Source organism: Tripterygium wilfordii, chromosome 15 (assembly GCF_013401445.1).
Source record: "Tripterygium wilfordii isolate XIE 37 chromosome 15, ASM1340144v1, whole genome shotgun sequence".
NCBI lineage: Eukaryota > Viridiplantae > Streptophyta > Magnoliopsida > Celastrales > Celastraceae > Tripterygium > Tripterygium wilfordii.
In genome coordinates, this window is record NC_052246.1 from 13,403,365 (window position 1) to 13,430,588 (window position 27,224).

At 37.0% G+C, this 27,224-nt stretch overlaps 4 protein-coding genes across 7 annotated transcripts; all 4 read right to left on the bottom strand.

Moving 5' to 3' along the window:
* Nucleotides 1-1,731: 1,731 nt before the first annotated feature.
* On the bottom strand, nucleotides 1,732-3,165 carry LOC119980136 (extensin-2-like). The gene has a single exon (XM_038822800.1). The coding sequence runs from the start codon at nucleotides 3,112-3,114 to the stop codon at nucleotides 1,987-1,989; it is 1,128 nt and encodes a 375-aa protein (XP_038678728.1). The 5' UTR covers nucleotides 3,115-3,165; the 3' UTR covers nucleotides 1,732-1,986.
* Nucleotides 3,166-4,464: 1,299 nt separating this feature from the next.
* LOC120016231 (E3 ubiquitin-protein ligase BIG BROTHER-like) lies at nucleotides 4,465-9,762 on the bottom strand. 2 transcript variants are annotated; one of them, XM_038868903.1, is made up of 9 exons: nucleotides 9,597-9,762; nucleotides 8,325-8,399; nucleotides 8,081-8,230; nucleotides 7,480-7,714; nucleotides 6,654-6,688; nucleotides 6,316-6,360; nucleotides 5,086-5,213; nucleotides 4,866-4,974; nucleotides 4,465-4,740 (listed from the first exon to the last, which is right to left on the bottom strand). In XM_038868903.1, the coding sequence occupies exons 3-9, from the start codon at nucleotides 8,219-8,221 to the stop codon at nucleotides 4,690-4,692; spliced, it is 744 nt and encodes a 247-aa protein (XP_038724831.1). In that variant the 5' UTR covers nucleotides 8,222-8,230; nucleotides 8,325-8,399; nucleotides 9,597-9,762; the 3' UTR covers nucleotides 4,465-4,689. The 2 variants fall into 2 exon arrangements, with proteins under 2 accessions (XP_038724831.1, XP_038724832.1); XM_038868904.1 differs by lacking the exon at nucleotides 9,597-9,762 and adding an exon at nucleotides 9,291-9,484.
* A 3,627-nt stretch (nucleotides 9,763-13,389) lies between these two features.
* On the bottom strand, nucleotides 13,390-16,612 carry LOC120016914 (ADP,ATP carrier protein, mitochondrial-like). 3 transcript variants are annotated; one of them, XM_038869891.1, is made up of 4 exons: nucleotides 16,458-16,612; nucleotides 14,538-15,069; nucleotides 14,072-14,443; nucleotides 13,390-13,953 (listed from the first exon to the last, which is right to left on the bottom strand). In XM_038869891.1, exons 2-4 carry the CDS (start codon nucleotides 15,045-15,047, stop codon nucleotides 13,657-13,659), a joined length of 1,179 nt encoding a protein of 392 aa, XP_038725819.1. In that variant the 5' UTR covers nucleotides 15,048-15,069; nucleotides 16,458-16,612; the 3' UTR covers nucleotides 13,390-13,656. The 3 variants fall into 3 exon arrangements, with proteins under 3 accessions (XP_038725819.1, XP_038725820.1, XP_038725821.1); XM_038869892.1 differs by lacking the exon at nucleotides 16,458-16,612 and adding an exon at nucleotides 16,212-16,379; XM_038869893.1 differs by lacking the exon at nucleotides 16,458-16,612 and adding an exon at nucleotides 16,286-16,375.
* Nucleotides 16,613-17,418: 806 nt separating this feature from the next.
* Nucleotides 17,419-23,568, bottom strand: LOC120016913 (copper-transporting ATPase HMA4-like). The gene is made up of 8 exons (XM_038869890.1): nucleotides 23,261-23,568; nucleotides 22,085-22,830; nucleotides 21,475-21,946; nucleotides 21,081-21,248; nucleotides 19,978-20,232; nucleotides 19,166-19,288; nucleotides 18,584-19,069; nucleotides 17,419-18,094 (listed from the first exon to the last, which is right to left on the bottom strand). Exons 1-8 carry the CDS (start codon nucleotides 23,549-23,551, stop codon nucleotides 17,693-17,695), a joined length of 2,943 nt encoding a protein of 980 aa, XP_038725818.1. The 5' UTR covers nucleotides 23,552-23,568; the 3' UTR covers nucleotides 17,419-17,692.
* Between the last annotated feature and the right edge of the window lie 3,656 nt (nucleotides 23,569-27,224).

Genomic DNA, 27,224 nt, shown 5'->3' on the forward strand with positions numbered 1-27,224 from the left:
GCAAGTTTACATACTGTGATGAGAACACTCTTGGAATGATAAAAACTAAAAAAAGAGAATGCATATTGACGGTTAGGATTTTACATACTTACATGCATCCTTTGGAGCATCTTCAACAATGATATGTAAAATGAGTTTTCAAATGTGTACTATGCATACTTCAAAATGATTTAGATACTCATTTACAAACTTTGAAAAACTCTTCAATCCAACAATGGTTCCCAAATTAACTAACTCACTTTTTACTCTCTAAAAAATATACATACTCACTCTCTCTCCTCTTTGGGTTTGTATATTTGGGAACTCATTTGAGAAAATGCAAATTTACATATTGTGATGAGAACACTGTTGGAATGATAAAAACTAAAAAATGAGAATGTATATTGGCGGTTAGGATTTTACATACTCACATGCATCCTTTGTTGGAGTTGCCCTTAGAGTTGCCCAACACCCCATTTCTCTGATGATGATGTGAAATGTTATATTGAGAAATATTTTGATTATTTTTATGAAAGGGTTATATTGAGATATAATTTTTGTGAGAGTGTTAATTTGGAAAAAAAATCCCTGTAAATTATACAAAATTTTATAATATAATAATGTTATAAAACAAATAACAAAAAATAACATTATATTATTAAACATCATAATATACAACTCAAACCTAATATTATAATATAATCATAAAAATATATAATATTATTATATTATTATTATACTTAACAACAAAATAAGTCATTAATATTTTTTAAAACATTATTAAAATGAATTTTAATAATTATATTTATTAGATTAATTTAATATAAAATTTTTATATTATAATAATTTAATTCAACAAACCTCATAACATATTACATAGCTTTAAGCATATTTTTTTTCCATAATATTTCTGCTATCATTGAAAATCAATCCAACCGCTCTACCAAATGCACCCTATCAAATGGAGAAAGAGAGAGCGAGTTTTATCCTTCTCTTTTGTAATTCAACCGACTAAGCATTATTCGACAAAGTAAAAAAGATACGAGAATTCGAAGGAGAAAAACCCTAACCGGATGACCGAGGAGATAGCAGATAGCGAGAGAGATAGTTTTCCCCTTAGCCTTAGCATGCGGCTCACCTAACATCAAGTTCAACCGATCATGCATCATTCGACAGATAAGGGGGGAAAAAAAGATTCAAGAATTTGTAAGAGAATTTTAAACCATAACCAGATAGTCGAGGATGAGAAGCAGATCGAGAAAAAGATATCTCCCACTCTACTCTTTAGTCAAAAGCGCCAATAAGAGTCTATTTTTGATGTATTAAGCCATTAAGACGTGACGTGCGTGATTTATATTGGTTTCGCTTGTCATTTTTTTGTTTCCGATATAGTCATTTCAATGGAGCTGTTAATGACGCTTTTGCCACTTATACATGAGAGGCTAACGCATTAGTGAAAAACAGCGTTGTTCAAAAAAGAAAAATTACTGTGAATAAGGCATTTTGCCTGGTTAATTAGAATGAGAGATTTTTTTTTTGTATATACTAATTAGAATGAGATATTAAGAAAATAATACAGTTGTGCAGACACAATTTTTGACTTTCAAGTACATAATATGGTTATAGATCATGTCATTTAACATAATCATGTATCAAGGAAATACATAATTAAAAGCATATATGGGCAACCACCAACCTTATTGATTAGATTATATATTTTCAAACATGCAAGAAATTAATACGGAAAGGGAATAATGCGCATAATGCACATTGGACGAAAACGTACTTGCCGATATTACTGAAAGTATTTGGGTTACACGGAATAGAAGACATAGTACAAATTATTCACCAAGGATCTACATAGACCCAATTCTTGAATAATCACAAAAGACAATTGTTTATGAATGAAGAAAAGAAATGCTGAAACAAATTATATTACAAAGGACATGAGTTTCTTTTATTCTCGTAGCAATTCAAATGAAGACATTGTGTGATCCTGAGCTTAGCTTAGTAGTGGCTAGGAGGTGGTGGTGATGAGTAATAATATGGAGGAGGTGGGGACTTCACTGGAGGTGGTGGTGATTTGTAGTAATACGGAGGAGGTGGGGACTTCACTGGAGGAGGTGGGGATTTGTAGTAATACGGAGGTGGTGGGGACTTCGTTGGAGGTGGTGGAGATTTGTAGTAATACGGAGGAGGTGGGGACTTTACTGGAGGAGGTGGTGATTTGTAGTAATATGGAGGAGGAGGTGACTTCTTTGGAGGTGGAGGGGATGTGTAGTGGTATGGAGGAGGCGGTGATGGAGACGGTGGTGGTGGGGACTTGTAGTAATATGGAGGAGGAGGTGACTTCTTTGGAGGAGGAGGGGATGTGTAGTGGTATGGAGGAGGTGGCGATGGAGATGGTGGTGGTGGTGATTTATAGTAGTATGGAGGAGGTGGCGACTTCTTTGGAGGAGGAGGAGATGTGTAGTGGTATGGAGGAGGTGGTGATGGAGATGGTGGTGGTGGTGATTTATAGTAGTATGGAGGAGGTGACGACTTCTTTGGAGGAGGAGGAGAAATGTAGTGGTATGGAGGAGATGGGGACTTCACTGGAGGTGGTGGTGATTTGTAATAATACGGCGGAGGTGGGGACTTCACTGGAGGTGGTGGTGATTCGTAGTAATACGGAGGAGGTGGGGACTTCTTTGGAGGTGGAGGGGATGTGTAGTGGTATGGAGGAGGCGGTGACAGAGACGGTGGTGGTGGGGACTTGTAGTAATATGGAGGAGGAGGCGACTTCTTTGGAGGAGGAGGGGATTTATAGTGGTATGGAGGAGGTGGCGACTTCTTTGGAGGAGGAGGGGATGTGTAGTGGTATGGAGGAGGTGGTGACTTTTTTGGAGGAGGAGGAGATGTGTAATGGTATGGAGGGGGTGGTGAAGGAGAGGGTGGGGGTGGAGACTTGTAATAGTAACGAGGAGGTGAAGATTTTACTGGTAGAGGAGGTGACTTGTAATAGTAAGGTGGTGGTGGTGGAGAAGCATAAATGTAAGGTTTATATTCATCAGCAACAACAGCAGTGGCTAAAAGGCAAAATGCCACCCCCCATAGCATTTGAGGCCAATGCCCCGGGTTTGTCCGGGTTCCCATTTGTGATTAGTGTTTGTGTCTTGTGTTTGAAAAGCATGAATGAGTTCCTTTATATAGGGAACTCTACATTCATTGCCATTGGTGACAAAGAAGTGGTTTATTAAATCGGTTATAACATAACAGCCTGGAGGCTGGAAATATAACCCAATTTCTCACATTGACTTAGAGTAAGTAAACTAGCTATTGGTATTTGGTAGTGGGAAGCCACTAAGGCTTTCAGATTTCTTTGGCGATTGGCCATCAAAGTCAAGAGTGCATAGGGCAGTAGGTAGGATGCTCTATTCATTGGGTATTTTATACATATTCTAGATAAGCAAATGGGTCTGAATTATTTTCTCTACCATTATCCTCGTGGTGCAGGTGAGAGGAAGAAAATAAAGAGAGTCAAATGCGTTTTGTTAGCCAGGCATTTTCATGCAAGTTGTTGCCATCTTGTCCTTTTGAAAATGTCTCAAGTTTAGAGAGTCTGAAGGTTCTGTTAGGTGGCAAATCAGTGTTAAGAAATTCAATTAAGCTTCAAATGATCCTAGTCGTCTTTTATGGACTAATACACTGTCGGTGAAATAAACAAATGTTCTAACAAGGCCACCATGTTTGAATAAGTAGAAACTATTAGTGCCGAGTATAACTAAATCATATCGTAATCAGACTACATGTTATGTAGATATAGGCAGCTGCGACTGCAACTTTGGATCAAATCCATCTTCATTTCAATTTTCACCCAATAGGCATAAACACACACCTGCAGAGCAAAGGGGTATCAGGAATTACGAAGGAAACAGGTTATAAACAGCAGTAGGATTCAAGACTGAAAAAATATGACAGAACAAGAGGCCACCCCCCCCCCCCCCCCCCCCCCCCCCACACACACAGAATGAAAACTCTTATTTATTAGATAGCATTACAGCTTTATAAATCACATAAGACTTGGCAACATGTACATGGAAGTATATGCATTCAATGGAAACCTAAGATGAGCTAGAAACAAGCTAAACACTGGATTACAAGACAGTCCCATCTAGCTCTGTTCTTCATTTCAAGGATTCATTAGGATAAGCAATTTTAGCAATCACTAGATAACCAGAAATGTCACCATACCTGAGCATTTTTCAACATTTTCCAAAGTAATCAACTTCAAAAGATCACTATAAATCATTTAGGAGAGTATTAGAAGTCATGTCATTCGTATTCATAGTTGGACTCTCAAATGCACATTTAGGTCCGGGAAGCTTCTGTGGCAGATAACACTAGAGCAAGCAAATCCATAGGTAATGGATATTGCTTAGTCGCACAGTTTTGAGAGGTCAAAAAGTGTTCAACAACAAAGGGAAAAGGTGAGTAGACAGGAAACATAAAAGAATGAAGAGAACTTCTAAAACAGAAATGGTCCTGCCTCTAAAACATCCATCCTGTTTAACATTCACATTGCTGAATTATTACAAATGCCAATCAATGGCTCTTCTACAGAAAGTGTGAAAATGAAGGCACGCTTTTGTATGGAGAAGGACACGGAAATCCAAAGAAGAAAGTGAGCATATGAAGGCTATCTTCTTTATGTTCATGAATGAATATTCTTTACTTTTTAGATGCATCACCAAACACCTCAGTGTAGCAGATTGGGCAAGCCTGATAAAACAAAAAATAGCTTCATAAGCTTTTGATCTTGAAGTTCGAAGGGAGGAGTAGCAAGGGAGGACAGAGCAAAAGTAGAAGTAGCTCTTTAAAATCATCTTAAAACTCCAGAGACCTACCTTGTTGATGCTAAGCCATCTAGTACCGCACCCAGCATGGTATATGTGTTTGCATGGCAGAGTGATACGCCGCTCGCCTCGTTTGTATTCCATTTGGCAAATTACACATCTATTTTCAATGAGAAATAGTGTCATAAGCTTCCCATAGTGAACAAAATACGCTAGCGTTGCTTATTGAAAGAGGGTCTCGCAAAAGTAGAGTAAATTATCCCAATTATACCTCTCACTTCTTGATTTCTTTCTGAAGAAGAATGCACACTTGTACTTCGAGACTGGAAGCAAAGAGATAAGTTCTTGGGAAAGACCTCGACTCTGAGTTCCTACTGCTTCACCTAAATCGAGTAATTCCTGATCATGATACATTGGTCAGAAATAATTATCCACAATGCTGGCAAATCATGACATAAACTAAATTGAAGAAAAAAGAGTTCAAATTTTGCGAAGGAATATTTACATGTAGCAGATGGATAAGGAACAGATTCAACCACCAAAATCTAGACATGCCAATACAAGGAATGAATATTATTATTGCTCGACTCACCAGACCCAAAAACCTATAAATAAATGTTGTAATAACAAAAGCAAAAAAGACAACTTTAATTGATATCGAGTTTTCAACCGCATAGGCCAACAGAGAATGCTCCATTCACAGTCCACATGTGATCCAAAAGGCTTCAGACAAGCAGTTGCACGCACACAAAGTGAGGAAAAAAAGACATCGAAAATCATATGGTAGCTGTGCCATTAGTGTTTCTGTAGTTCATAGCATGCAATCACCATCATATTACTTACACTCCACTTCATAATGCATACAATAATAGTCAGAAGACCATCATAACAACCATTTTGCTAACTAACCTGGGTCATGGCATCCTAAATTCCTAATTAGTTAGAGGCCACCCAAAACACAAAGTTAAGCAATGATGTTAACAATCATACAGCGCGTTAACTTACTTCTATGTATTTTGCCTAGTATGACCAATTAAGTAAGGTTAAGTCACTCCCTAGGAAAGTTATGCAATATTTCAGAACCAGGCATTAAGTATAACATCAGACAAATCTTAGATTGTAACAGGTAAAGATACGCTCAGAACAAGTGGGACGAAAGGAAGGCCAAAAAGACAGTGGCATAAAGTAAGCAGAAATCATCAGATTTAATGAAAACAATAAAAAAAAAAAAAAAGAGTGCTGATAGCTATTCTCTGTCATTTCTTTGAACGAGAAGTAAAATATTGTCACGTGTATGCTAATCTAAACTGTAAAAATCTATAGCCACAGATTCAGTTTGAAGATCCACATCCAGCCTTTAGGAAGAGGTTCAAAGCCCTAAAGTTGAAAACAATAATAATATGCACAATGTGCAGATAAGGAAGTGTGTTTCTTGAATGGGCAGATATGGAAGTAGACAAAGCAGTAGACATTGAAAGAAATGAGAACTTATGGGTCTAACCTCGTAAGTCATGCTGTCAGGATCAACATTATCTTGCCAAACAACCTGCACGTGTCACATAAAAAAATAAGAGGACCTTCCTTTGTTAGCTGTGCACTAGATCAAAGTATCAAAATGTATATGGTATCTCTTTGCATGCTTTCCAACTGAAAGGAAAGCCCCCAAGGCAAGGCATGTTTATTTAAGATTGCCATCTCATTTCAATGCAGATAGTGTGGCAAAAAGAAATTCCCGGACAATTTTGTTTGCTTCTATATAAGCAACAAGAAGTAACCAGAAGCAAGGAATAGAAGCTGAAAATAAAACACAGCTAGCAGGACAGTTAAGCAATTGATCACCTGATAATCACGAGAACTATGGTGTCTTCGTGGACCTGAAGTGCAAAGAATGCGGCATAAGTGAGATATTTCATTGTCCAAATATATTGTAAATACTGGAACAGGGTGTCGGTGAATTCAATAGTGTTAAAGGAACAACTCGAATCGGGAAAAACTTCACTCCATCCAGCACATTAAAAGGGTTGGGGAAAGGGAAAAAAGAAAAGAAAAAATCAGAAGTGAAAACGGGGACATTAAAGGTTATTGAGCAGCTATAAGTTTGCTCCTCTGTCCAACTAGTCTACATTACTAATAGGATCCCATTCAACTGGTTTCTATTTTATAGGGGAAAGTGGTGCTAGATGATAAGCATGTTTTACTAGTTTCAATGTATGTGAGAACAAAGTACGTTACATATAAGGAGATCTTCACTTGAAGCAGTCAAATCCATGTCCTATAATTGAAAATTTAGAAGATTTGCTCATATTTTCATTCTCTTATGTTTGAATTATCAGAAAACTGTTTGAAGCAGGTAAAAAAGAACTGTTTTGAGATCTGATAATCTGCATTATCCTCAAATTACAATAAAGATGACTAATGAAATCATAAAACCTAAGCCCAGTAATTAGAAATTAGAAGATTTGAATATATTTAAGGTATCTTATGTTGTATGACAAAAGAAGTGAATAACTACCTCACCATTCATGTTTAAATTATCTATTTTGCATAAGATCCTAGAAATCATCATTCCTGTGACATATCAATCTATCATAATCTATAGGCACCCACAACTAAAAGCTTTAAAAATCCATTCAATTCACGAAAATACAATAAACTATGTACTTACACTCTATAGGGTTGTCATGTGAATTAGCATTTGCATTCCCTTCCCATTCTGTATTTATTGCAGTAGTTGATTCATTAGTCGCTAATGAGTTCTGCATAGGCCTTCCATTTTCATCGATCCGCAATTCATGATCATTGACCTCATAAGCATCACAATGATCATAATATGAGATGGTCCCAGATTCCGATGCCCCAAACTTGTAGAAATTTGTATTGGTCGATGGGTACACATTCTCCTGCTCATATAAGTAGGAAACATTATTTTTCCTACAAAAGCAATCTAACCTTATGAAAGATCTCTTATTCACATACAAAATTAACTATTAAATACTGTTAATATTATTCTTATGCAGGAAAGCACTTCAATAGGTTGCATCATCAGAACTAATGAATGTACAAAGTGTATTCGGAGTTTATGAGCAATCTCCATAAATCATTTGTAAATAGAACTCCACGCTACACACTTACATACTAAGGAACTTAAGGAAGCATGATCTCATGGAACAATCTCCCATCACAAATCCAATGGCAGTCGGAAGGTGATAATGAAAAACATAACATCGAGTCAGAACATGTTAAAAAGAAATAAACAATGATTTTACCTGAACTTGTGAAGCACCATCAAAAATGAAATTTACATGTTGATAAGTAAGGCCTTCGAAATATTCAATAAAGCTCCCTGTTGTACCATAAGGGTAGCTGGTGTTGAAGTAAGGAACATCCATATGTTGACTCCAACTCATTATGAACCACTGTTAGACAATTAAGAGAATGAGACTTACACTATCAAACACATGCTCATAGTATTGCAGAGGGGGTGAATGAGACAGACAATTGGAGTAGAACCTGATCTTTCGACGAATTCAGGCAAGCAGATAACTGCTGAAGGAAAAACGCTTTACCATTCACCACCTATTTAACCTGCAAGCAAAAACAAGTAATAATACCAACAAGGTAAGCATGGGAATTCAGAGTACAAGTCAAATAGGACAATTAAATATTGGATAGTTCTTTCATTATTATTTCAAACAATATACAAAGTGGTTAATTTGAAATACCTCAGACAGCATTGAAAACCCTTAAACTACTGTATCTCAATGTATCAAATTCACGATGCAGAAGCCTAAAGTTAAAATGCACTGATGACCACATAAATTTTTTTGGAAATTCTTTAAATAACATCCACAAACAATATCTCAGATCTTTCAAAGAATACAGAAACTAAGATACATATAATCATACACTAAAACATATACTAAAATTATAACAAGTTGCTCAATTAATGTTTATTGCAAAGTTGATAGAAGCAATTCCCAATGAAGCAACCCCCAAATGCTCCACAATCACTTCTTCACCCACAGAAACATTTGCAATTGACGGAGAAGTTTTCAATTCCAAAAGTCAAAACAAGAAAAAGGCTCACTAATTAACAGTATAAAACGCACCTTAATCCCTAAAAGGCTAAAACTGGAAAAAAAAATTAAAAAGATTAAACTTTCACCTCTTCAATTAGAACGAACCAACAAACAAAAGATTAAAGAGAACGAAAATTCAAGTAATTTCGTATGTTTTTCTTCAATCTCAAACAGAAAGTCAAATCCACAATGCCTCACAACAGCAATTATGGTTTCAAAACATTTATAGTACACCTTCATTTCCCGTACACCTGAATAAAATACGTACAGAGACTGATATCTTACGAAGGTGCGGAATTGCACCTCAACAAGTCCATTCATTACAAAAAAAATCACAGATACGGCCACACAAACTCATATCCTCGCCCACCAAAGACTGACACCTACAATGGAGTACCTCGTCATGCGATATTGATCTACAATGAACGAATTCTAAGAAAGGATCAACTCTCCGCGACTCGAAATTTCCTCGGGAAAAATCTGCGCGTTTATGCGTATGTACGCGTGTGTGAGCGAGAGCGAGAGAATGCAAGAGAGAAGAGGGAGAGACTGGAGAGAGAGAAGTGAATGGATCAGGGGATCAGGAGAATAGCAAGTAAATATATAAATACAGTGATTTAATATAATGAAAATAAAATAAAACAAAACAAAAAGAAAAGAGAGATTCTTCATAGAACAGATAGAGAGGGACCAAAGAACCGACATTTATGACTTCAAAAGAGCTTCTTCACTGTGATCTCCCTTCTCCATTTCTCTGTCAACAAATGGCTTCCCTCTGTTCCGGATGCGATGAAGGTGTGAGAGAGTGTGAAATGTGGCGCCTTATGCAGTGGTTTCGGGGACACGCCAACTCTCCATAGAGAAAGAGACGGACTGATAAGATGCCACATTGCCACGCACACTTAATAACCCAAACTCATTACTTTACTGTGGGACCCGTCCCTTCGACTATTTAATTACTTTTATATGATCCTAATCTACTCGAAAATATTTGATAAACTTTAATTACACCCCCATATTTATTAAAGATACTTTTCAATTGATTTTTAAAAGGAATGATCAATTTAAATTACGGTGTTTTTAATAAACATGGGGGTATGACTAAAGTTACCCAAATATTTCACTCACCACGTATTTGGTTATAAGATATTACCCTTAATAAGAATTGAAATCAGAACCTCCCAGTTTATAAACTATCAATCAAAATGATTACTAATTATGATTTTATCATCTCACAAATAATTTTGAATATCTAATACAAATATATCTATTTTAATTTTAGAATTTCTTTCCGAATTATAATTCTACATTCTATAATATTTTTTAGACTTGTCCTGAATAACATGGATTAATAGTTAGTCACCTAACAAAATCAAAAAAATTGGGGGCATGGGGCCTATGTTCAAGAATAAATCCATCTTGATCTAGTGGTTGGCTTGTTTTGGAGAAAATGGAACATTTGGTTTCATGGGTTGGAAGGAGATCACCAAAACCATCCGACCCTCGAGGGGGAAGTTGGTGTCAGTTTTGGTTGGGAATCAACCTAAAGAAAATATAACAGTCCTGAATATATAATTAGCCTAGCTGGAATTATATCTATTATAGATAAAATTATTTTCGATGAGTCAGCATTGTTTTAAAGGCTTCTTAGGTGGAGAATCACTGTATCAGAATAATCTTTACAATAAAACTAAACGAAACAAAAAGTGTAAAGATAGTCGAATCAAAGAAGATTAAAAAAAAAGTGAATGGAAGGATCTTTTTTTGGTAACAGAAAATAATGCCATACAAACTTTTCTTTTTTGTATATTCGATATGGGTCAAAACTCGAGTTGTTAGGCCCACACGTAAACATACGTTGTCCACCTCAAGACAGAGTAAGTTGGATCAAAGTTCAGTGCGTAATAAGAATCGAACTCATGACCTCCCGAGTTGATATGGTTTGGCCGGAAGAATTTGTTTCTAATGCAAAAAGGATAATTTCAATGAATGGATTTTTTTTTTTGATTGCAAAAGAAATCTCATGATTCTGTAATGGTTTGCCTAACAAGCTATGCTTTCTTATAAAGATCCATTAATAGGAGAAGTGTGCAATTAGGTCTCCTAGCTACCATGTGGTGCATAGAGTTCAAGGATTTCATTTGTTTATCAATCAAACAAATAGTAATATTTTATAGTCTTTAAATTAAACTTGAGTTGTAAGTTTATTAGGATAAGATGTAGTAGTTACTTACTTACTTGAGCAATCATATCATTGAAACTTTCAAGAACCATTCTGGAACAAGAGGCTGGCTAGGCCACATGAATTTCACACAATCTCAATCTCCTGTTGTTTAGCCTTTTAATTAGCATCCATGGAAATGTAAGCTGTAAGCAGCAGCAGCAGCAGCCAAAGTCCAAGACATCAAGAATTAAAGGTGGATGATATTTTTTTGTTGTTGTTGTTGTTGAGTGAGATGGACCCCAAAAGTGCAAAGGCTGTCAGGCATGTGGGTGAGAGAATGAGTGAGGCATGAATAATTGAGAATCTGAAGAATGAATGAATGAATGAGAACAGAAAACCTAGCGTGCAAGCAAGGATGCATCATAATATTCCTTCTGTCTATGCTCTTGTTAAAAGTAGACCATCGTGATTCTTGTGGCCTAATCCAAACATCTTTGCATATATTGCAGCAAGAGCAAACATTACTTGACAATCGAAGTTGATAGACAAAAGATATGAGCCTAAGTTCAAAAGATAGGACTCTAGCTAGCTAGCTAGCTTGGCTCAAGCTTCAGGGTTCAATAGCTGTGTTCAGTCAGGATCCAGAAAAGAAAATGTGTGTTCCATGGGGTCCAATACCCGCATGCTAGTCCCAACCCCACTTCCATAAAAAGCCCAGCACATGCAGAGGACATCAAATTATTGACTCACTAACACAACAAAAATCATATCACCTCATCTACTCACACTGATGGTACGCATGCTCATACCCTGTCTATTCGAAAGCCATACTCAAGCAGGACAAATTTGCCTACTCATGACTTAGAGCCTGTTTGGTACAACTTATATATATTGTGGAGCTTCTTATAATAAGCTCGCGGGGAGATGCTGTTTGTTCCATAGGTTCCACAACCCTCTTTAATTATTTCGACAATCATTCAAAAACATGTACCATAGATGAGGATTGATGGGCAAATTATTCCATTCGAGCATGCTTTTTTTGTAAGGTTAGTGTATTTGTCATAGGAAAGAAAGATTATGTTCGGCTAAATATTGATGACAATCTGTCTCCTTTCCTTTTGACCCAAGCAAAAGTGATCTTGTTACATTTATAGATCGAGTGCATTGAATTATATGCTATCCTGTCTGTTTCTAATCTGATTCTTTGCAATCTGATGAACAAACCGCGCGATGATATAAAATTCTGTTGCAGTAGAACACCGAGTTCATATTAGAGGAATAAATTACGTCTTTAAAGTTCTTCCAGCGGCATGCTGCTATGAATAAAATTGCTGATTACCTCCCCTCTTTGCTGCCTCTCAGCCACCACTTGCGACAAGAACTGGAGCCACAGTCCATATATAATATATATTAAGAGCGGGGAAGACGTACGTACAAGTTCCAGCACCATGTGACCAAACGCGACTTGATGATATAAACAAACAAACTTCAAGGCTGATACTTCATCAGTCATATCCTGGGAAAACATCCATGTAGTAATGAGCTCGGAATAAACGGAGGAAGGCAAGAAAAATCTATTTGAAGGATTGATAAGTTATAGACCTGGTTAGAACTAATGGAGTTGCAGCTGTACTTCTTTTCCATCGAAGAATGAATACGGCCACTTCGTCTGAGAGTTTCTTTGCTTCTCTGTAGGGCTTTATTTTGTTTTGAGATGAAGACTTCAAAACCCCAAAATAAAGGCATCGTCCACACAGCAACATCAATAAGCCCATTAGAGATAAGAGCTTAGAGATGAAAAATCATCTGAAATTTACAGCTTATAGGCAGCACATCAAGTCGGAGATGTGCCAGTATTGTTGGAAACTGCAGTCACTGTATTGTAGAAGTTTTGTGCGTCAACACCTCCAATACAGATAAGAGCTTCATTTTCAACTTCAAAGCCCGGAAGAAAGTCATCTCTGAAGCAAGCAATGGCTGAAATTCATACCTATAAATCCATTTGTCTTATTAACTGAAGTAAGCAATTGTAAATCTGCTCAGATTGGGAGTGTGACAAAATACAAATCTATGCCCAGAAGCAGACCAAGATGCTTACAGGCAGTATTTATGGAGTTTATTGGTAAATTGAATGCCTCGCTCAACTGCAATGCTTTTATTAGGGGTAATGCGAAATTTGGTCGCTGAAAGAGTTGACCATGTTCAACTCGATCACCAAATGTTAACGTTCCAACTAGAGAACTAAAGTTGAAAATTGTTCCAATATGCAAACTCAAACAGATTTTCAACTGTTCGAACAATCAAATTGCTAATATGACATGAAAAATCAATATAAGGAAGCTCAGTCCCAACAAAAGCATATATTCAACAATAAATTGAGAAGAGGTAAATCCACAATCGAGGATAAACCGAAATTCAATTATGTGGAATAGCAACATGTGCCCAAGAAAAGATGATACAATAATGTTCAGGAGATATAATCACTCCAAATTTAACTGCTCAAAGAATTACCCTGAATAACCTTATTAGAAATAAACCCAAAACTTTTCATCACTATCTATAGATATATGAAGTGGAAACAAACATATGCGGATTCTGATCAGGCTCCACCAGAACCATACTTCTTCCCGAACACGATCAACTGAAGCTTGTCATAGCCCGCAAGCACACCAGCACTGGCTACTGCACGGAGGATGTTTGCACCAGCACCCTTGAAGAGGGACTTGGCACCCTCATTCTTAACAATCTGAGAGAATGCATCAAATGAGCTTTTGTACTTCACAGCTTCACCTGATGTCATCATCAATCTTCTACGAACAGTATCAAGAGGGTATGAAGCAACACCAGCACCGTTGGTGATAACCCAACCAAGAGCAAAGCTAGCAAAGAAGCTATCCTGTAACCATCCAAACAATTGGTTTAAGAGACAAAACAGAAATCCTTCAAATAACATAAGGTGAGGAACACATCAAATGCCATAGTACAGATAGTGTGATGCACTGGAATCCACTAACCTGCAACTTTCCGGTCAAAACAACTGGCTTTAAGGAATCGTACATCCCAAAGTATAGGCCACGGTACACTATGATGCCTACAAGGGAAACATTAAATCCACGGTAAAGCCCAGCAATACCATCGGACTTGAGAGTCTTCCTATAGACATCAACCAAGCCATTAAATTGCCTCTCTCCTCCCTTCTTTGCAGCCTTGGCATCATTTGCAAGACGTGTTCGGGCATAATCCAAGGAGTAGACAAATAATAGGGAAGAAGCACCAGCAGCACCACCGGAAGCCAAGTTACCAGCAAACCACTTCCAGTAACCATCACGGTCCTTCTTGAAATTGAACAGCCTCTTAAAGTAATCCTTGAATGCAAAGTTCAAGGCCTGGGAAGGAGATGAGTGGCTAATGAGCTAGGCACGAAGCTAGAAAATAAAACGAAAACAGGGTGATGATCTATATCCTAGAAGAAAAACGAACCTGAGTGGGGAAATAACGGATGACATTGACAGTGTTTCCCCTCCACAATGATACAAACCCCTCCTCTTTAATGGTTCGGCCAAAGCAATCTCCAATCCCTTTGTAAGGTTCAGACAAACGTCCAGTCTTGATCATCTCATCCTGATTTTGGATCAAGAGCTTTACACGCTCTATTGGAGCTGCAGCGGTTTTGGACACAGCAGCAGAAACTCCACCCATGAGAAAATCAATAGCAAAGCCGGCAAAGCCTTTCTCTGCTGGGGCGTGGACAAAAACAGGTGAGGCAGTTGAAGCAACCAATGACAGATCAGGGGTGGCTTGACATGCCTGTCTCATGGGATACTGCAATCCCGCATTTGTGTAATTTGCATATGCAAAATGCCTCTGATGCAAAGCAGGCCTTTGAAAGGACCCATGGCGGTTCTGAAAATCTTGGGAAAGACTAGAACCAAGCTGGAGCTGACCAGCCACCTTTTGAACAATGGATGGATGCTGGTGCTTATCAGCCATCAGGATTTACAAACAGAAAACCCTGCAGGCCATACCAATATTTTTATTGTAAGAATGCCAAAGTCACCAGAACTTCACGCACAGAACACTAGCATCGCTCATTAGATCTCTTTTCTTGAACCCATTATATTTATTCAATTGCATGAGTAAGGGACATAGAGATGGTGAAACATAGATACAGTATTTTGAGTGCAGGCCAACATTATGCGAATATGCAACTACCCTTAAAGCTAACAGTTTCTTTCCCTGAATCAAGATGTCAAAGTAAGGCCTTAGCATAGCAATACTTCCACCAGGTTGAAATCAAAGCAAAAACTGACTTGGACAACCAGTAAAAGAGAAGAAACTATGGGAATAGAAAAGCGTAGCAATTTAATCAGTACTTATTTTCCTGCAAGGGAACATGAATAAGCAGACATCAATTGATAGTTTTGAGGAACAAAAGATGCTCCAATTACAGAAACAAAAGCTAATAAACAATCGATTGATGAGTATCAATAAAGAAAGTGGACCAGGTTGAAATAAACAGTATATTAAGAAGGGAAATTAACAATTCAAGTGTAAGATCTGTCCCAGACTCTATTAACCAGCCAAGTCGACCTGGCCGACAGATCAAAAGATCTTAATTATAATTTAAATCAATCGTGGCAATCCCCACCACCAATTTGCTGCCCAACCACAAAACAAGAGCAGAAGATGCTGAGGATGAGAACACCACAGTAAAATCAATAAAACAATTTCCAAATTGCTCCAACAAGAACATGGATGAAAAATTGGGCATAGCACCCTCATGCCTGCCCATAAACGATGCCCGCACTGACATAATGAAAGGAGAAACTCTTATGTGCCTTTGCAAAGCAATCACAATGGGCTCAAACCTAAAAAATTTTCCCCTTTTAAGGATCACAACTCTTCTGTACTTTCTTTTAGGATATTGAATAAAGCAATTCACCAAATTTATGATGAAATGCGATTTCATTTCCAAAGGAAAAAAGAAAATGATTGCAGTTTCACCACATGAGCCAACCATAACCACACATATACGTATTGCTACACAAACATACCAGTAAAAGCAAAAAAGAGCATAAGCACAGTACAATAAACCAAACAAACGAACCAGGATCTCAGTAATAAACAGGAAAAGAAGATGTAGATCAAACTAACCTTTTGAATAAAGAGTTGAAAGAATAAAAAAAAAAACAAAAAGGATCTCAAAAAGAGAAGTATGTGAGGGAGACCTGAAATGGGTTTATAAGAAATGCAAGAAGAGTTCAAAGCAAAAAACTTGTTCAAAACCCGAATTAATAGCGACCCAGAAACACACATCACCAAAAGACCTACCGAACAAATATAGACATAAATAAATAAATAAAAGTAGAATTTTTTGTTAGAGATGGAAAGAGAGAGTACCCTTTTTCGCTTGTGAATGGCGGGGATGAAATGGAGGACAAAGCTAGGACAAGGCTTTTCGAGTTCCGAGTCTCCACCACCAAATGCGAATAAAATAAAGATGCAGTCTTTGCGTCAAAATTTGAACTTCTGAATTTTCTATGTTTGTGGCTGTGGAGAATTTTCCTGTATGGAATGGAATATGGCGCACAGAAACTTCCATCAGTTCATGTGAAATAGAAAAATCTTCTCGTTAGCCTAACGATCATAAATGGACACGTGCACAAATCAAAACATTATGATATAATTTTTCATTATAAAGATGCAGTCTGTGCGTCAAAATTTGAACTTCTGAATTTTCTATGTTTGTGGCTGTGGAGAATTTTCCTGTATGGAATGGAATATGGCGCGCAGAAACTTCCATCAGTTCATGTGAAATAGAAAAATCTTCTCGTTAGCCTAACGATCATAAATGGACACGTGCACAAATCAAAACATTATGATATAATTTTTCATTATAAAATTATTAAAATAACTCGGCTTGCCCGTTTAGGGTGTTGGGAGGTGTTAGGGAATGTACCAACGGTCCCGAACGCCTCAAACACCTCCTAACACCCTAAACGGGTAAGCCCATGCCAAATCCAAAGCTTTGATATATCTTAGGCATGAGATTCCTCTTCTTTTTTTTTTTTTTGAGCGAGTCTCAGAGGATTTCGTTCTATGATTTATGTTTAGTCTTTTATTTCATTTTTGTTTTTTTTAAGAAATAAATCAAAGCATTCAGTTTTTTTTCTAATTTTGTTTTTCCGATCGAGATGTATGAATATATGCGTATAATAGAAACGTGCAAAAACTTTATTTCTCTACCTTTATACGAGTCTTTTATTTATTTTACGTATGGCATCACCACTCATTTTAACAAACATCTATTAATTCAGAAATTAAAAATCATATTTTGAATCGAATATTTTCCAGTTGTCCCTAATAACCAACAAGTGACAAATATTTTTCCTTGTGTGGATCTTATTTCAATAGGAATTTGATTAGACAATTCGCCTACATGTCTTGCTTTTATTGCTATATAAGGGTTAAAATCTTTTATTTCCGCCTTTTGACCCATTATTATGGTAAGGCCAAGAAGAAATCAAGCCATAACGTCAACCTATCCATGTAAAGAAAAAAGAGATGCCGCAACGAGTCAGAGGAGAATGGCCAAGCAACGAGTTCTGCTGCGAACAAAACTGTGATCCCAAGAGTCATACAGTCTTGGAATCTTGAACACTCAAAGGCTTCTTGTAAGACTGCAATAAAAGAGAAGAACAGACGACGCTGAGGGAAGAAGCAGCCATGCAAGCTCCAGCAAGCCAAGGAGGAAGCCGAATTCCAGTGAAAGGGTATAAGATTCCAGCAGCAACAGGAACACCAAGCAGGTTATAGCCAAGGGCCCAGATGTAGTTTAGCCGAATTCGGAAAATGGTCTTTCCAGACAGATCTATGGCTGTTACTACATCTTCCAAGTTGCTTTTCATAAGAACTATATCAGCTGATTCAATAGCGATATCAGTGCCAGCACCAATTGCCATGCCAACATCTGCTGCAGCTAAGGCTGGTGAGTCATTTATTCCATCTCCCACCATAGCAACGGTCATACCTTTCATCTACCATCAAATTTCAATAAAATTAATCAAACAAACTCATCTTAATCGGTTCTTTTAACACTGTAAGGCTCATAAATTCATCATATTCAATTCAAAGTAAATAACTGGCAGGCAAGCATAGTAACGAGCTTGAAGCTCGGAGTGATATCCTAAAAAATTCATCATATTGATCAAGGGACGCTAATCCTGAGCTTTCCCAACGGGGTGAATTTTAGAGGAGATTATGTTATGGTGTAATAGCTTATTCATGTATGGTTGATTGAAAATCTTCAAATGTTCCATGACCAAATTACATGGTAAGGGGTCGTCTTCATTTTTTTCAATTATTCCATCTAGTCTCCAAAGTTCTTTCTCTATTTGAACTATCAAAAAGAATATAAACCTTCATACTTGTTTCCACTCCACCACCAACCCAGATCTCTCCGACTGGCATATTGGAGATTCATATTCATGTTGGATAAGTACAACAAAGGTTCAGAGTAAGCATACCTGTAGAGCTCTGATCTTATCAGCTTTTCCCAGTGGATCTGTCTCGGCAATCACATTCTCAATTCCAACCTCTTTTGCTATGGCAGTTGCAGTAGCCCAGTTATCACCAGTTGCCATAATGGTTGAGATGCCCATTGAGCGAATGAAAGATATGACACGTCCAGCCTCAGGCTTCACTGGATCAGTTACAGCAAAAGCTCCAGCAATATGTCCATCAATAGCAACTAACACACAGGTTTGAGCCAATTGTTCATGCTCTGAAATATAATCCTCCGTCGCAGGACCAATAGAGATGTTACAAGCCTGCATGAATCTCTTGTTCCCAACAGAAACAATTACATCACCTACTTTTCCAGACACTCCCGCTCCAGGATGCACCTCAAAGTCCTTGGCTTCTTTGACATACTCATTTAGAGATTCAAGCTTCTGGCGCAGTCCCTTAGCATAATCCACCACAGCTCTAGCTATAGGATGTTCACTGTTCGCCTGATCATTAAGAAGTATAAAACTCAATAATTAGCTTTAACCAAAAGGTTTCTGAATCCTTCTGAAGATTAACTTCATCTAAAATATTCAGGCTACCTCTACAGCAGAAGCCATTTCCCAAAATTGTCCCATTGAAACACTTGAAAATAGCATGACACTAACTACCACTGGTTTCCCAATCGTCAATGTCCCTGTCTTATCAAAGACCACTGTTTTCACCTGTAGGTTCAGAAAAAGAATACGAATTCTGATTAAGTTACAGCCCGTGGAAAATTGTAACAAAAAATGCTTTCAGCCTATGACGTGGATGCCATTTGTGTAGTTGCAGAGCGGGAATGGGGGATTCAGTAAAAAATGAATAGCTAGGAAACTTATTGGGAAACCATTTCTTACAATAGCAATTACTCTAAGCCAGAAACAACTTCATATTAAAAAACTCTTATAAAACAATGAATGTATCCGGATGCCAAGCTATATCCAATAGGAAAATCTGCCAAGATTTTTAAAGAATTTCATATATAATTTCGACTAAATACACTAGAGGGAATATTGTCTATGACAACAGTTGGAAATTCTTTTGCCACAGCATGGCAATTTGTCATGTAAACAGTGTATATGGTTATGCTAGAGAAGGTGAAACTTAGAGAGCCAGATCATTTCTGAAAAAAAATATATCTGACATAGAAATATGATAAGGATGTAACTTCCTACCCATGGAAATTGAAAACTTCGTTCAATAATTTTCTGATGATAAAATATGTAACGTAGTATTAACTATTAAATGTGGCCCACTTGCCACTTTGTGAGAACCAAAGACAAGAAGAGTCTTTCAAAGTATTTTTGTGTTCGACCAGACATGGCCCAATATATTGAGCCTCTCTCACTGATTTTGAGAACTGTAGCCTTACCTTGTGAGCCTTTTCAAGTGCATTTCCTCCTTTGATAAGCACCCCTTCAGAAGCACCTTTCCCAGTAGCAACCATGACTGCAGTTGGGGTTGCTAGTCCCAGAGCACAGGGGCAAGCAACCACAAGAACCGAGATACCAAACTGCAGTGCAAGTTCAAAGTCATCCATATCTTTTGGTATCCAGTGTTTGGGGTAAATACCGACAACTCCAGTAATAAACCAACCCAACCATGTCATAAATGCAGTAAAAACGACCTGACATTGGATCAGTTAACATGATTAGTTACCCCAAGAGGCCAAGAGCAATCAAAATGCAACTGTTACAAAGGAAAAATTAACAATTGACATGACTCATAATTGTAAATAGCTAAATTGTACGACCACCAAATAATAAGAAATGCATTGAAAAACATTTTTGAAATTCATATTTTTGGCTAAATTACGAGTGCTTTTCCCGTCAGAATAGAACTCCCCATTCTACAATATTGCAGAAGATACTTCTCGGAAAAAAGGCATATCCCTGAAATCTGAATTTTGCCTTTAATCTTACTCATAAACTTCATTTCATCAAAAACATCAAATGCTCATAAAAATTTTCAGGATTTTCCCCCTTGCCATTGTAACTTGTGAGGAAATCAAAATCATCAGGCAATTCGAGCTCAAAAAACTGAAATGTTCTCAAGAAGTAAGCTTAAGTAGCTTCACCCATGGATCATTGATGTGTTAATTGTTAAGCTCCAGACCCATGTATTCCTTCCTATTTGCTTCAAAGTTTATTAATTAGTATTTCACCTAAAATAAGCTTATTAATTCGATTAAGTTCAAATTAAATGCTCCAACTCCATTACCAGGTAGAAAAATATAAAGAAACAATCATAAGGGAAGAGGAACATCCAAATCCCTAAAACTAGCATCAATAAGGCTGACAGCGAGGTTAAAGCCACGTAATCTAGTTCCTGTTTTGAATCTCATCATAAGAATTTGAAATACTTGAAAAAACAAAACGCTCAAAAGAATATTTTCTTCTCTCCAATCAGAGAATCAAATTGAGAATATGACAAATAAGTAGAGGCATAATGTTGGACGTGAACAAAAAAACTCACAATGGGAACAAAAAACTTTGAAATTTGGTCAGCCAGCTTCTGAATAGGTGCCTTGGCAAGCTGAGCAGCTTCCACAAGTTGAACAATTTGGGAAAGTGCAGTCTCAGACCCAACGTGGGTAGCCTTAACCAGTATACATCCATTTTCATTAACAGTCCCACCAATAACCTGTCAAAATCAGCAGCCTGACATGAGACTAGAACAAAAAATTAAAATTAGTAGCATTCATCTGCTCAACTAAGTCTTTCTTTTGAAAAAAATTTTGTAGCGAGTAAAATGAAAAAGGAGAGGAAGGGCAATCAATGTGCAGCAAACAAAACTGACAGAACAGAGGAATTTTCTTACCAGTAGGCAACCGTCACATAGATCAGAAATAATACAATACAAGTATTACCTTGTCATCAGGCTTTTTCTCGATGGGCCTTGATTCTCCTGTAATCATACTCTCATTCACATAGCTTTGACCAGTTATAACAATGCCATCAACAGGAATTGTTGCTCCGGGAACAATCTTAATTATATCATTCCTTTGTATCAATTTAGTGCTGATTTCCGTCTCTAGGATGACATTTCCATCGCCATCTACAGTTAATAGATAAGCTGTATCAGGGGCAAGTTTTGTCAACTTCGCCAATGCATCTGATGTCTTCCCTTTGGCCACAATCTCTAAATATTTCCCCAAGAGAATAAGAGATATCAGCATTGCACTGGTCTCAAAAAAATCTTGCCCTTCAAATGCATCAGAAGTCATTGACTTAACTGCTATATACACAGAGTAAAAATAAGCAGCATTGGTCCCCAAAGCCACAAGTACATCCATATTGGCAGATTTTCTTCTCAATGCTTGGTATGATCCCAAATAAAACCTAACAATGATATTCAGATCAAAATAATTAACGAGAATAGATGTCCACATACTGATATCTCTCTTTGGGACCATTGTTTTGTAAGTTTTAGAAATTAATCATAAACCTAAGACAAATTTCAAGGAAGAAAATAGTTACCTTCGACCAATAATGAACTGCACTGGCGTGCAAAAGATCCATCTTAGTAGAAGGCCAACCGTAAGCATTTTGTAAATCTTGTGCTCTAACCACTTTCCAAAAGGAGGAACCATTGGAAGCACCATGGAGAACATAAAAACTGGTACCGTGAATAGGCAGCTCAAGTAGAACTGGTTTTTATACATATCAATTACATGATGCCTCTCAGTTTCTCTTCGTCCCGGTGGTATGTATAAGCTTGCATGGAAAGATTTAGGGCTGCTACCAGCTTCTTGGATGCGGCATATGAGAGATCTAGGGCCAGTGAGGTCAGGGTCATATGAGACAGTTACCTTATGATCATCCAAGTCGATTTCAACATGATCCACGCCCAGAGCTGACTCAAGGGAGCTCTGAATGATGGCCATATCTTTTGGATTATCAGCTCCTTCAACCTTCAGATGCACTTTGTTGACTTCATTCTCGGAGCCGATAAGTTCAGCTCCAAATCCAGCATCTTCCACAGCTTCAATTATGTGATTAACATCAGTGAGGTTTGGATCAAAGTGGACCCTAGCCTCTTCAAGAGCTAGGCCAACCACTGCTTTTTTTACTCCATCAGCCCTTTGAAGGGCATGTTCAACAGACTCAGAGCAGTTGGTGCAAGTCATTCCTTTAATCCTAAGCCCGCATACGGCAATATCTGGCTCTGGAAACCCATCAACTGGAAAACCATCATCCTCTATAGTTTCCTTAATTTTTTCTGCCTGAAATGAAATTAGACCGTAAATTTTCCTGGTCTCCAAACACTGAATGATAAGTAGAAAAATTACAAAGAAAATAGTCACAACATATGAGAAACCACAAGTCCATTGTCTGCAAAATAACAAAACAAAATAGATATTGCAACCAATGTGACCACACATTTGTGTTCAAAACTGTGAGAATTTGAATTTTTTCCAAGTGCATATATGCACACAGACACACACATGGATGAACACACTCACTGTAAAAGAGAGAGATACGAAATAAATTCATTAAGTTACCCCAGATGTCAAATGAAAAGAATAAGAGTGAAGGAAGGTCGGAAAAGAGTGCTGATGTACAGCGTAATCTCACAATTTCAATATGATAGAATATAGATATTATCTCCAAAAGGAAAATGCAAGAGATTTACAGAAGTTTGTTTACACATACACCAATAAGCTCTGTTATATACTTAATAACAGCCTGGCCTTGAAGGGGCGACACTGCAATGCTTTCAACCCCAGTAAGCTTTCTGACTGCTGATTCTATGGATGTTACACAAGCTGCACAGTTGATATTGCCAACTTTGAACTTGACTGTCCTTGTTTTCTTATCCTTGTTCTTAACTAGCTCAGGGATGTCAATAGCAACATTGTCTGGAGGCTGCAATAGAGGCACTACAAGATCATTCCCCTCATTAACCTCCATTTCCTCATTGGTTGCCATGAATCCTGAGCACATGAGGAAACATAGAGTCAAATCCCCTGCTCCTGTTATCAGGAACTAGCAGTATTCACCTTTCATCTATGTTAGAGAAAAGAAAAAACTAAAAATTGAATAACTGCACCTGTCATCTTAAGCTCCTAAACATACATTAAGATGAAGGAACACAAAATAAAACCTACGTATGAAGCAATTCGTGGAGTGATCATGCACTACAAATTGATTATTAGCTTTCCATGAAAAATTAAGTAGGCAAACTGAAAGAAATGATATTCATTATCTGGCGCGTATAGAACAACTTCAATGGCAAAAACTTAATCAGACCACATCGCTGAACCCTATATCAAAACAATATGATAAGTGAAAGCCGCCAATTCCATCAGATTTTTAACCTAATCAGAGTCACAAGTCTTGTAAGATACAAACAACTAAACAAAACAAATCAATACTCCGAGGATAAGAAAAGAAGAACACTCATTGGACATCTCAGAAAATAATAAAATCAATTTAACCTTTAGAACAAAAATTTAACCATTAATGGAGTCGGCTAAAACCCTAGAAAAAATAGGAGCTGCAACACTAATAATCTGACCCAAAATTCGCAAGAACAACTTTGCCCAAGCCAAACTATACAAGGTCCTAAAGAGACCAAGAAAACCCTAAACAGCAACCAAATTTAGACCTATAATTCATAACAAAATCAGAATCTACATCAAACTTCATACTGCAAACCAAACATAACAAACGCATATGTAAACTTCCGAGCAAACAACTACAAACAAGTAGAGAACTCAAAACCAAACACACAAATGGAGAGTAGCAAAAAGGACCTTTGTAGTGATTCGATAGCGGATAAATCAACAATGGAGCGAATTGCAGGCTTTGGAGAAGAGGACGATGAGGACTGCTCGCGGCGGTAGAGACGTCATTTATATAGCATGAGAAAAAGCGTTCTGAATATTTGAATCATTAACGTCTCTCACTTCGCTTAACTACCTACCCCTATCTTGCCGCTTATTTCACAGGAAGGCCCTACAGCCAAACGTGGATCATGGGTCCCATATTCGCATTGACGTAATTTAAATTTTTCTTAAATCAGAAAATATACCACCGTCTAGAGATGGTAAATGATCGGGTATCCTTCCAATTATAAAATATCAAAACAGTTTCCATTTAAGATATCATATACTAAAATACCGTTTCCATTTAAGATACACTATACCAAAATAGTTTAAAATACCATTTAAATTTCCAAAAGCAAAAATATTCCATAATCGTTTATCATTTAACTTTTATTTTTTTTTATTTTCTTTGTAAATGATTGAATAATTGTTTCCAAATCCAGAAATCCGAATCCTACCCTGTACCAAACCTGAACCTGAAATCCGAGTCATGCATTAATATAGAACAAAATAACATAATCTATAATCTAAAACAATGTTACAACAAATTAAAAATATCAAACAAGTCTTCTTCTCAAAAAAAAAAAAATCAAGCAACTAGTCAACAACATGTAAATTAAAGTCATCAACAAAACAATATGATTTGTTATAGACAAAAAATTATAACATAATCTATTTTTTTAATATATTTTGATTTATCATGTTATTATAACAAAATCTATCATTCTATTGTGGTTTTATTTAATATGATTTATCATGTTATAGTTTATAATTATAAGAGTGTACTTATATATATATATATATATATATATATATATATATATATATATATATATATATATATATATATTATGATTTAGAATATTATTTCTATAATTCACTTAATTTTTATAATATATTAGTAAGATATATTTTACTACTGGTATAAATAAATTTTTTATTAAAAAAATTGGGTATCTTAAACTCAGCATCAGAAACCAAAATCGACTCAAAGCTATGTGCAAATTAAAACTAAAACCGTTTTCAAACCTAGAAGATTGATTTTTGGATTTATCCGAACGGATCGAGTACCCTACGAATAGTGCTCGGGTCAGTTTTTTTCCATCCCAACCACCGTCAACTGGTCTAAAAAAATGCATTTGGGATTTATTTTTCATTTTCCTTGTCATTGCATGTAAAAAATAAACTACCATTAAAAAATTGTGATTAATTCGGATAACCATACATTTGTACTAATATATCTAATATATTGAATAAATGCCCTCAATTAAGAATATTAAATTTTTTTCATTGACTTTTGTACTAATGAAATTTAGTATAATAAAATCTCTAAACATGTATCCCATTTTGTTTGGTACATTGGTTTCCCCTATTTTAACCCAAAAAAATTATTTTAGAAGATCACCACTCCAATTGCATCTTCCATTTCAATATTACATTAATATTTTACCCAAGAGAATAGAGAGGATAGAGGGAAGAGAAACCTGGAGGAGATGATAGAAGCAAGCAAGGGCGAAGCTAGCTCATCACATGAGGGGGTCGCAAAGGCAGACAAAAGATTTCATGTCGGGGTGAGCAAAGCTAAGTGGGGGTCTTGGGGCAGTGCCCCTGGAATTTTTGTTGAGTTATCTATTAATTATATCTTCAAAAGTTAAAAAAATATTTGGGTTATCTGTTATTATATCAATTAATTTTTTTGGGTTATTTATTAATTATGCCTTATTTTTTGTAGACAAATCCAATGGTCAATAATAATCTTTGGAGATCCAAAGGCCATGAGGTGGGGTGGGACAAATTTAGGGTGGTCTTTTTGTAGTTTACTATATATTTAGGGGGTCTTTATGTAAATTTGTTTATACTAAAGGTTATAAAAAAATTTAAGGGGGTCAGTTGCCCCCTCACTATATCGTAGCTTCGCCTCTGGAAGCGAGGGAGGAGAGAGAATAGGAGGGGAGAGTTTGGAGTGCGCAATTTTAAAAACAATTGTCTTACGAATCCCACAATTTTTTGTCTCAGTTATCCCGAACGTTGAGATTGACGTATACAATTTTATATGAATCATGTGCGTCTATGTCAACGTTTGAGATATATGAGATAAAAAATACTGAATTCCTTAATATTTTCGTTGTAAAACTCAAAACGGAGTATCTTTTGGGTACCCAAAATAGGTTTTCACCATTTTGGGATACCCATTGAAAAACCTCTAGCGAACAAAAGAAGAATGAGCACTGAAAATGGGATACCTCACATGTGCAAAACCAAAAGCACATATAGAGTACAAACTACAGAATTACAGTGGATTGTTGTGTCTGCAAGGGCAACTGCTCCAAGTAGATAAGCTCGCATGCGCACCATGACTAGGATGTGGTCTCCCGTAAAGCAAATATTGCATCATCTTTACTTCATTCATGTCAATAATGTAGCACTAATATGATGCAAACGAACAACCCATGCCCAACCGACACCCACGCACTCGTGGGCAGACTGTAACCAAGGCCCAGAACCAAGCCCAATCTCTAGGCTGGCTTGAAAACCTTGGCTATTAGTTTAAGGCAAGCCTCGCGCATATATGGCGCAAAGCTTGCTCCCACTCTTCCGATGTGGGACAAGGGAACGCTCCCTTTTATAGGGATCAATTCCCTCCCTCTCACAAGAACACGTGTCCCACGTGTAGGATCACGTCACGTGCACACCCGCAGGCGCACATGCGCCCACACACGGAAGCGAGCCTTAGTTTCGATACCAAATTGATGCAAAAGAACAACCCAGACCCAATCAACACCCACGCA